This window comes from Girardinichthys multiradiatus, chromosome 24 (genome assembly GCF_021462225.1).
Source record: "Girardinichthys multiradiatus isolate DD_20200921_A chromosome 24, DD_fGirMul_XY1, whole genome shotgun sequence".
NCBI classification, from domain to species: Eukaryota; Metazoa; Chordata; class Actinopteri; order Cyprinodontiformes; family Goodeidae; genus Girardinichthys; species Girardinichthys multiradiatus.
Window position 1 is genome coordinate 9,483,943 of NC_061816.1, and position 10,450 is coordinate 9,494,392.

The 10,450-nt window shown below is 37.0% G+C and overlaps 2 protein-coding genes across 4 annotated transcripts; both read left to right on the forward strand.

Moving 5' to 3' along the window:
• Positions 1 to 129: 129 nt before the first annotated feature.
• LOC124861608 (OX-2 membrane glycoprotein-like) lies at positions 130 to 4,754 on the forward strand. 2 transcript variants are annotated; one of them, XM_047355471.1, is made up of 6 exons: positions 130 to 630; positions 1,572 to 1,910; positions 1,984 to 2,286; positions 2,844 to 2,955; positions 3,034 to 3,084; positions 3,323 to 4,754. In XM_047355471.1, exons 1-6 carry the CDS (start codon positions 579 to 581, stop codon positions 3,438 to 3,440), a joined length of 975 nt encoding a protein of 324 aa, XP_047211427.1. In that variant the 5' UTR covers positions 130 to 578; the 3' UTR covers positions 3,441 to 4,754. The 2 variants fall into 2 exon arrangements, with proteins under 2 accessions (XP_047211427.1, XP_047211428.1); XM_047355472.1 differs by lacking the exons at positions 2,844 to 2,955; positions 3,034 to 3,084 and having other exon boundaries at positions 141 to 630; positions 3,323 to 3,380.
• Positions 4,755 to 5,684: 930 nt separating this feature from the next.
• Positions 5,685 to 9,179, forward strand: LOC124861607 (OX-2 membrane glycoprotein-like). 2 transcript variants are annotated; one of them, XM_047355469.1, is made up of 6 exons: positions 5,685 to 6,185; positions 7,127 to 7,465; positions 7,539 to 7,841; positions 8,399 to 8,510; positions 8,589 to 8,639; positions 8,878 to 9,179. In XM_047355469.1, exons 1-6 carry the CDS (start codon positions 6,134 to 6,136, stop codon positions 8,993 to 8,995), a joined length of 975 nt encoding a protein of 324 aa, XP_047211425.1. In that variant the 5' UTR covers positions 5,685 to 6,133; the 3' UTR covers positions 8,996 to 9,179. The 2 variants fall into 2 exon arrangements, with proteins under 2 accessions (XP_047211425.1, XP_047211426.1); XM_047355470.1 differs by lacking the exons at positions 8,399 to 8,510; positions 8,589 to 8,639 and having other exon boundaries at positions 5,696 to 6,185; positions 8,878 to 8,935.
• The last annotated feature ends 1,271 nt before the right edge of the window (positions 9,180 to 10,450 follow it).

Sequence of the window (10,450 nt, forward strand, 5' to 3'; positions counted from 1 at the left end):
GATTTTCTTCTTATAATAGTAAAGTACTTAAGTGTTGTCTGTTTTTAGCAAAAGAAATATATTCATAAAAAATATCAGAATGATTCATGTTTTAGTTTTAACTTTCATGTCTCTAGTAAATCAGACCCATTGTACCGCTTATTAAAAAGGTTATATCTGAAGCTAAATTTACTGCAAGCAATTTTTATGTTATTACACTTTCTAAATGTAATTTATAACATAAAAATTGTATATAAATAGTGTCCGTTTTGATCAAATGGCCGCTAGATGTCGCAGTTTGACCACATTTGTAACTCATGCAGCTTCATGAGGTCAAAAGCAAAAGTGAAAGTTTCCTTATGAGTTTGTGTCACTGCATGGAAAAACAGGGGAAATCAGGAATTATGTGAATAAAATACAGAGAAAACTGCTCAAAATAATAGAAATAAATAGTAAGTTACTGTGGAGATTTCACAATTGCAGGTGCAATATAGTTTAAATTGGTTTGTTGCTTTTAATTCCTATCAGGATGCAGAATATTGGTTCGGTCCATATTCGGTTGCCGCTGATTGTAATATTTTTAGCGTGAATGTAGACCTATGGCGTCCTATGCAGTCCTGTGTTTTGCTGTTCTGGAGCTTCTTAACAGAGGTGGGTCACACTATATTTTGTCATGTTGTTTATTTTTTTATTAAATGAAGTTATTTGATGCACATGAATTACATTCCACCATGTTTTACCTGTTGTACAATATCAACAGGTAATATTGTAGATTAATAAATGCTTTATATACAGATAGAGGTAAATTGATTACATCACAAATTGCTGATTGGATTATAGTATTTGTAACACAGCTGACAGACTGATAAATCTACTGCCCCTCCCTGTAAAAATGTCTAAAAGGTCTGAAAATTAATCTTTTATTACAGTGACATAATCACATAAACGATACAACAATCCCACATTTATTTTGATTACATTTAATTAATGAGGAAAGAATCTCATGTTTAAACGGATGACTGTTTTTAGTTACTTCCCATTTCACTGTGGTACACATGATGAGAATCAACAGTCGCTTATATTACGCATAAATGTGTAGAAAATCACGTCTCTTTGTACAGGATGTGTGATGCTGTGGGCCTTTATATCCCCCAATGTCCTGGGCACCTTGTTAGACTCCATGGATTTACAAATAAATAAAAATCTGGATGCTTCTGCTAGAAAACGTTAAAAAAAAAGGTTGGCATTATTTAGCAGGATAAAGATCCAAAACATTTGGCCAAATCAGCATAGTGGACTGAAGACAAAATCAGCCTTCCATTCCTTCTCCTCTTCCAGACCTAAAGCCTTTAGAAAACCCCTGGAGTGAGCTGAAGAGATGAGACGTTTAGAGAGAATCCAGGAGAAATAGTTGAAAGCGGACTAGTCAGAGGTCCTCCTCTCTGTATGATCCAAGCTTTTGGAATATTGTATGAAAGACCAAGTGTCCTATTGGCGGATGGGGGTCATCCTGACTATTAAGAACTGGGAGGTAACACTTATGTAATTTGTTTTTCTGTTTATAACAGTCACATGATTTCATGTTTGTGCAGGTGAAGCAGCTGTGATCCAAACCCAGCAGACCATATTAGCAGCAGTGGGAGAAGATGCTCCTCTCAGCTGTCAGCTCCTGGAAACTAAAGATGTCCAACAGGTCACCTGGCAGAAGGTCTTGGAGACAACAGAGAAGAACATCTGCACCTACAGCGAGTATTTTGGTGAAACTGTGGATCCTGACTTTAAAGAAAAGGTTCAGTTTACAGAAGTTGGACTGCAGAAGTCCTCCATAGTTATCAGGAGTGTTACAGAGCAGGATGAAGGATGTTATCTCTGTTTGTTCAACATCTACCCTGATGGAGCTTTGATAGGGAGAACCTGTTTGAAGATTTATGGTAAGAAGATGACTGAATTAAAGGGTTAATTTTATAATTTGATGTTGATCATGTTTTTTTCTTCTCTGCACAGAGCTGCATGAACCCATCCTTGATGCCAGAAGATCAAACTCTCCTGCAGAGTCAGTTGTGTCCTGTTCAGCCACAGGTCGACCTGCTCCCTCTGTAACACTGACTGTTCTCCACCAGAACCTCAGCTTCTCCCAGTACACCTCCACCAGTGTGACCAACAGCAACGGTACGGTCACCATCACCACCACAGCTCTGCTGTCAGCTTTCAGCAGCACAGAGGTTGGATGTTCAGTGTCAGTTCTCTCTGCTGCTCCCAGAGAGCTGCTGGTCACCGTTCCTGGACTCACAGAGACGTCTGAAGATGGTGAGGAACTCTTTCAAACAATCACATTTATAGGAAGTACTTGTTTGGATGACTTTCTAAACATTTTGTCATCTATAACAACAACCTCAATGTATTTCGTTGTGATTTTCTACGAAAGACCAACACAAAGTGGTGCATAGTTGAGAAATCAAAGGAAGTGATTTTATAAAAAAAGTGTTAGAAAGATGCTTTAGTGCTTCAGACTCCCTGTATTGTGTTGCCCCCACATAAAATCTAGTTTTAGTAATTGCCTTCCTTTGAGCATATTTTTGGACTGTGTTTGGTAAAACATCCATTATTGGACATCACTGAATCACCAATAACCTCAGTGTGAAATTTGGTGCTGGCAGCATCATGCTGCAGAAGGCCTGAGACTGGGATGGAGGTTTTCCTTCCACCAACTTTAAACATACAGCCAGATAATCCATTTGAGTCTGACCTACTTTGCAAATAAGAATGGGAACAAAAATCCCTTTCTTGATGTACAAAATTGTTAAAGACACACTAAAATAGCTGTAGCTGTAATTATTAATCTGTTGTCATGCTGTTTTTTTTAGTTTTTCCTAAAGGGAGAACTCAGATCATTACTGTCGTTGTACTCATTGGGATGGTCTGCATTCTTCTTCCTGTCTTCATATTTCTGTGTTTCAAACAGAAAATTCAATACAGGTAATAACCACTTTCACACTTTTTTTCAACCCAGTAAAGGTTATACAACTAACAAATCAAACATTTTCTGTCACTCAGGGACCCTGAGATGGATAAAACACAAATAAAATCATCACAAGACACAGATGAGTGAGAAATCCTTCTAATTAAACATTATTCTATTCTTTTAGTCATTTTAGCTGTACTGCAAGATATTTGAAGCTCTTCTTTTCTCCTGTAAAATTACTTCAATCTTATGTTGGAAGTTAGAAAATGTCCCCTCAGATGTTATTTTTTGCATCTGTATGTTGTTGCTTAATCCTTTAGAGTAATTTGTTTAAAATGTGTCATTTTCTGACTGGAATTTACCTAATATCTTCATTTAAAGGTTGAAAACACCTCTGAAAGTGGAGAATGAGATCAGACAGCGAACCTCCAGCCAAAAACGTCAAGAAAACAACAACTACTCAAACTCCTCATCTTCAGTGGCTAAAAGACTTTTTTAAGGATGATGTTGTTGCCATTCTGATGATATTTGAAGATCAGGTTGGTTGGAAATACGTTAAAGGGAGTTTGTGTCTCATCAAACCAGGAGATTACTGTGTTCATAGCTCCTGCTGAGAGACTTTTGATTTTGAAATGTTTTGCACAATTACCGGGGGTGAATCACAGTAAAACAGGTTAAATATCTATGGTTGATTTAAATGTTTCCTCAAGTTTATCTTTGCATTTCTCTGCTGCTGAAACAAGATAATTATAGAGAAATAATCACAATGGTCTGACATAAAAACAGGCCTGCTGGATAAATGGACCACAGTGCAAATAGAAACAATACATGACACTACAAAAAGAAAAACATGTTCTGGAGAATTTCCATTAGTAATTTGACAGATGATCCAGCTAATAATTTGTTGCCCTTCTCCTTGTGCTCTTGTATATTACATCATCCACTACAACCATTAAAAAAGAGGATTTAGCTACAAAGAGTTGCACAATTATTTTAGCTTTATTATTATCACTTATTTTTAGTCTGTATCCTGCAACGTTGCATCTGATACACTGACATGTCCCCACTGCATTAATAAAAGAGTATTGTATTCTAAAATACAATATTTCTTTACAGTGTAAACAAGGATCTGGTCCATACGGAACATTTTTCACAGTGTAGACCAAAGATATGACTGTTGACTTTAGGAGGAGAACCTCCCCTTCTTAGCCCCCTATAACCATCAAGGGTTTATAAGTGGAAACAGTAGAGAGCTACAAATACCTGGGTACTATCATGGACCACGAATTGATCCGTAACCTCAACAAACTGCCATCTGCAATAAAGGCCTTTAGACTTAATTTTCTCTGTACGTTGAACACTTTTAATGTGAGCAAAACACTAATGGTCTTATTTATCTTTTAGTATTGTTTTGTGGTATGGTAACCTTCATAGTGCAGAACAGAGAACGATTGAGCCAGTATAATTACTGGGATACAGCAGCTCTCTGTCAGACATCTATGATGGTCGAGTCCTGAAGGCACAGCCCTGATCAGCCACTCTCAGAGGAGATTGTGCTTCTTACCTCTGGGTGGCATTAAGGCTCCTGAGGACCAAAACTAACAGATATAAATTGTCCTTCACACCTACAATAATTAAAATGATCAATCTGCACTAAATACTTGATATACATTTTCTGCACTGACTGTAGCATTTCTTGTATTGATGATTACTATTGTTGTGACTGTTGTTGTATATCTATGATGTCTGTCGCCTGAACACCAAAACTAATAAAAACGACTCTGACTTAATTCCAGGTTAAAGGTAACAATAACACACTAGTGATCCATTTAAATGCACTGTAAGTATGAGTGCCGGTCCTATTCCCATCTGTAAAACAACTGTATAAATTCCTTTCTGTGTCATTATAACAATATGAGATATTTATTGCCCAAACAAGACCATACCAGCAGGTGGTACAAACTGAGACTGAAGTATGATCAGGAAAATACGCCGGATCAAAACTATCAAAACTAAAGTCATTTAGACATTTTTGTGCAAAGAGAATAATAATAATAAATGAAATTGTAAAGTAACCCTGGCACAGAGCTGCTAGGTTCTTTCCTGCTCCGTGACCATGCCCTGAAGAATTAAACCAGAACTTCCCCATAAATACTTCGGTGGAAAAAATATTACGCAAATAATATTGCGCAACACTACAGTATCTGTGGCTCTCTAGATTTACACACAGGCTATGTAGATTAACAGGCTATGGGCCCAGCACATTACTGCTGCACTTATAATGTCACATTTATGATTCAACCGAAAAACAAAAAAACATATACAAAATCTGTAATAACCTCGTCTGCAGCTTTAGACCAGACACTTGAGGATTTTGGGACCAAAACAAAGATTTTAAGGTATTTTATTTGCCTTGACGAACCCCAGATTATGATGCTGCCATCATCATGTTTCACTGTGGGTATGACGTTCTTTAGTTGAGATTGATACTTCTGTACAAGGAGATACTTTGCATCCTTTCTAACTTCTCTGCAAACTGTAACTATATTTATTGTTTTGTTAAACAAAATATTACGTGTTTTAGAAGTGATCTAACTTATGATTAAACGTATTTGATTTTCTTCTTATAATAGTAAAGTACTTAAGTGTTGTCTGTTTTTAGCAAAAGAAATATATTCATAAAAAATATCAGAATGATTCATGTTTTAGTTTTAACTTTCATGTCTCTAGTAAATCAGACCCATTGTACCGCTTATTAAAAAGGTTATATCTGAAGCTAAATTTACTGCAAGCAATTTTTATGTTATTACACTTTCTAAATGTAATTTATAACATAAAAATTGTATATAAATAGTGTCCGTTTTGATCAAATGGCCGCTAGATGTCGCAGTTTGACCACATTTGTAACTCATGCAGCTTCATGAGGTCAAAAGCAAAAGTGAAAGTTTCCTTATGAGTTTGTGTCACTGCATGGAAAAACAGGGGAAATCAGGAATTATGTGAATAAAATACAGAGAAAACTGCTCAAAATAATAGAAATAAATAGTAAGTTACTGTGGAGATTTCACAATTGCAGGTGCAATATAGTTTAAATTGGTTTGTTGCTTTTAATTCCTATCAGGATGCAGAATATTGGTTCGGTCCATATTCGGTTGCCGCTGATTGTAATATTTTTAGCGTGAATGTAGACCTATGGCGTCCTATGCAGTCCTGTGTTTTGCTGTTCTGGAGCTTCTTAACAGAGGTGGGTCACACTATATTTTGTCATGTTGTTTATTTTTTTATTAAATGAAGTTATTTGATGCACATGAATTACATTCCACCATGTTTTACCTGTTGTACAATATCAACAGGTAATATTGTAGATTAATAAATGCTTTATATACAGATAGAGGTAAATTGATTACATCACAAATTGCTGATTGGATTATAGTATTTGTAACACAGCTGACAGACTGATAAATCTACTGCCCCTCCCTGTAAAAATGTCTAAAAGGTCTGAAAATTAATCTTTTATTACAGTGACATAATCACATAAACGATACAACAATCCCACATTTATTTTGATTACATTTAATTAATGAGGAAAGAATCTCATGTTTAAACGGATGACTGTTTTTAGTTACTTCCCATTTCACTGTGGTACACATGATGAGAATCAACAGTCGCTTATATTACGCATAAATGTGTAGAAAATCACGTCTCTTTGTACAGGATGTGTGATGCTGTGGGCCTTTATATCCCCCAATGTCCTGGGCACCTTGTTAGACTCCATGGATTTACAAATAAATAAAAATCTGGATGCTTCTGCTAGAAAACGTTAAAAAAAAAGGTTGGCATTATTTAGCAGGATAAAGATCCAAAACATTTGGCCAAATCAGCATAGTGGACTGAAGACAAAATCAGCCTTCCATTCCTTCTCCTCTTCCAGACCTAAAGCCTTTAGAAAACCCCTGGAGTGAGCTGAAGAGATGAGACGTTTAGAGAGAATCCAGGAGAAATAGTTGAAAGCGGACTAGTCAGAGGTCCTCCTCTCTGTATGATCCAAGCTTTTGGAATATTGTATGAAAGACCAAGTGTCCTATTGGCGGATGGGGGTCATCCTGACTATTAAGAACTGGGAGGTAACACTTATGTAATTTGTTTTTCTGTTTATAACAGTCACATGATTTCATGTTTGTGCAGGTGAAGCAGCTGTGATCCAAACCCAGCAGACCATATTAGCAGCAGTGGGAGAAGATGCTCCTCTCAGCTGTCAGCTCCTGGAAACTAAAGATGTCCAACAGGTCACCTGGCAGAAGGTCTTGGAGACAACAGAGAAGAACATCTGCACCTACAGCGAGTATTTTGGTGAAACTGTGGATCCTGACTTTAAAGAAAAGGTTCAGTTTACAGAAGTTGGACTGCAGAAGTCCTCCATAGTTATCAGGAGTGTTACAGAGCAGGATGAAGGATGTTATCTCTGTTTGTTCAACATCTACCCTGATGGAGCTTTGATAGGGAGAACCTGTTTGAAGATTTATGGTAAGAAGATGACTGAATTAAAGGGTTAATTTTATAATTTGATGTTGATCATGTTTTTTTCTTCTCTGCACAGAGCTGCATGAACCCATCCTTGATGCCAGAAGATCAAACTCTCCTGCAGAGTCAGTTGTGTCCTGTTCAGCCACAGGTCGACCTGCTCCCTCTGTAACACTGACTGTTCTCCACCAGAACCTCAGCTTCTCCCAGTACACCTCCACCAGTGTGACCAACAGCAACGGTACGGTCACCATCACCACCACAGCTCTGCTGTCAGCTTTCAGCAGCACAGAGGTTGGATGTTCAGTGTCAGTTCTCTCTGCTGCTCCCAGAGAGCTGCTGGTCACCGTTCCTGGACTCACAGAGACGTCTGAAGATGGTGAGGAACTCTTTCAAACAATCACATTTATAGGAAGTACTTGTTTGGATGACTTTCTAAACATTTTGTCATCTATAACAACAACCTCAATGTATTTCGTTGTGATTTTCTACGAAAGACCAACACAAAGTGGTGCATAGTTGAGAAATCAAAGGAAGTGATTTTATAAAAAAAGTGTTAGAAAGATGCTTTAGTGCTTCAGACTCCCTGTATTGTGTTGCCCCCACATAAAATCTAGTTTTAGTAATTGCCTTCCTTTGAGCATATTTTTGGACTGTGTTTGGTAAAACATCCATTATTGGACATCACTGAATCACCAATAACCTCAGTGTGAAATTTGGTGCTGGCAGCATCATGCTGCAGAAGGCCTGAGACTGGGATGGAGGTTTTCCTTCCACCAACTTTAAACATACAGCCAGATAATCCATTTGAGTCTGACCTACTTTGCAAATAAGAATGGGAACAAAAATCCCTTTCTTGATGTACAAAATTGTTAAAGACACACTAAAATAGCTGTAGCTGTAATTATTAATCTGTTGTCATGCTGTTTTTTTTAGTTTTTCCTAAAGGGAGAACTCAGATCATTACTGTCGTTGTACTCATTGGGATGGTCTGCATTCTTCTTCCTGTCTTCATATTTCTGTGTTTCAAACAGAAAATTCAATACAGGTAATAACCACTTTCACACTTTTTTTCAACCCAGTAAAGGTTATACAACTAACAAATCAAACATTTTCTGTCACTCAGGGACCCTGAGATGGATAAAACACAAATAAAATCATCACAAGACACAGATGAGTGAGAAATCCTTCTAATTAAACATTATTCTATTCTTTTAGTCATTTTAGCTGTACTGCAAGATATTTGAAGCTCTTCTTTTCTCCTGTAAAATTACTTCAATCTTATGTTGGAAGTTAGAAAATGTCCCCTCAGATGTTATTTTTTGCATCTGTATGTTGTTGCTTAATCCTTTAGAGTAATTTGTTTAAAATGTGTCATTTTCTGACTGGAATTTACCTAATATCTTCATTTAAAGGTTGAAAACACCTCTGAAAGTGGAGAATGAGATCAGACAGCGAACCTCCAGCCAAAAACGTCAAGAAAACAACAACTACTCAAACTCCTCATCTTCAGTGGCTAAAAGACTTTTTTAAGGATGATGTTGTTGCCATTCTGATGATATTTGAAGATCAGGTTGGTTGGAAATACGTTAAAGGGAGTTTGTGTCTCATCAAACCAGGAGATTACTGTGTTCATAGCTCCTGCTGAGAGACTTTTGATTTTGAAATGTTTTGCACAATTACCGGGGGTGAATCACAGTAAAACAGGTTAAATATCTATGGTTGATTTAAATGTTTCCTCAAGTTTATCTTTGCATTTCTCTGCTGCTGAAACAAGATAATTATAGAGAAATAATCACAAGGGTCTGACATAAAAACAGGCCTGCTGGATAAATGGACCACAGTGCAAATAGAAACAATACATGACACTACAAAAAGAAAAACATGTTCTGGAGAATTTCCATTAGTAATTTGACAGATGATCCAGCTAATAATTTGTTGCCCTTCTCCTTGTGCTCTTGTATATTACATCATCCACTACAACCATTAAAAAAGAGGATTTAGCTACAAAGAGTTGCACAATTATTTTAGCTTTATTATTATCACTTATTTTTAGTCTGTATCCTGCAACGTTGCATCTGATACACTGACATGTCCCCACTGCATTAATAAAAGAGTATTGTATTCTAAAATACAATATTTCTTTACAGTGTAAACAAGGATCTGGTCCATACGGAACATTTTTCACAGTGTAGACCAAAGATATGACTGTTGACTTTAGGAGGAGAACCTCCCCTTCTTAGCCCCCTATAACCATCAAGGGTTTATAAGTGGAAACAGTAGAGAGCTACAAATACCTGGGTACTATCATGGACCACGAATTGATCCGTAACCTCAACAAACTGCCATCTGCAATAAAGGCCTTTAGACTTAATTTTCTCTGTACGTTGAACACTTTTAATGTGAGCAAAACACTAATGGTCTTATTTATCTTTTAGTATTGTTTTGTGGTATGGTAACCTTCATAGTGCAGAACAGAGAACGATTGAGCCAGTATAATTACTGGGATACAGCAGCTCTCTGTCAGACATCTATGATGGTCGAGTCCTGAAGGCACAGCCCTGATCAGCCACTCTCAGAGGAGATTGTGCTTCTTACCTCTGGGCGGCATTAAGGCTCCTGAGGACCAAAACTAACAGATATAAATTGTCCTTCACACCTACAATAATTAAAATGATCAATCTGCACTAAATACTTGATATACATTTTCTGCACTGACTGTAGCATTTCTTGTATTGATGATTACTATTGTTGTGACTGTTGTTGTATATCTATGATGTCTGTCGCCTGAACACCAAAACTAGTAAAAACGACTCTGACTTAATTCCAGGTTAAAGGTAACAATAACACACTAGTGATCCATTTAAATGCACTGTAAGTATGAGTGCCGGTCCTATTCCCATCTGTAAAACAACTGTATAAATTCCTTTCTGTGTCATTATAACAATATGAGATATTTATTGCCCAAACAAGACCATACCAGCAGGT

What these genes read in the sequence shown, in the direction of transcription:
- LOC124861607 (XM_047355469.1), top strand. Translation starts at nt 6,134, where the DNA reads ATGGCGTCCTATGCAGTCCTGTGTTTTGCTGTTCTGGAGCTTCTTAAC. An exon ending in AACCTGTTTGAAGATTTATG is followed by an intron (nt 7,466 to 7,538) that starts GTAAGAAGATGA and finishes TTCTCTGCACAG; the next exon opens with AGCTGCATGAACCCATCCTT. An exon ending in AAACAGAAAATTCAATACAG is followed by an intron (nt 8,511 to 8,588) that starts GTAATAACCACT and finishes TCTGTCACTCAG; the next exon opens with GGACCCTGAGATGGATAAAA.
- LOC124861608 (XM_047355471.1), top strand. Translation starts at nt 579, where the DNA reads ATGGCGTCCTATGCAGTCCTGTGTTTTGCTGTTCTGGAGCTTCTTAAC. An exon ending in AACCTGTTTGAAGATTTATG is followed by an intron (nt 1,911 to 1,983) that starts GTAAGAAGATGA and finishes TTCTCTGCACAG; the next exon opens with AGCTGCATGAACCCATCCTT. An exon ending in TCATCACAAGACACAGATGA is followed by an intron (nt 3,085 to 3,322) that starts GTGAGAAATCCT and finishes CTTCATTTAAAG; the next exon opens with GTTGAAAACACCTCTGAAAG.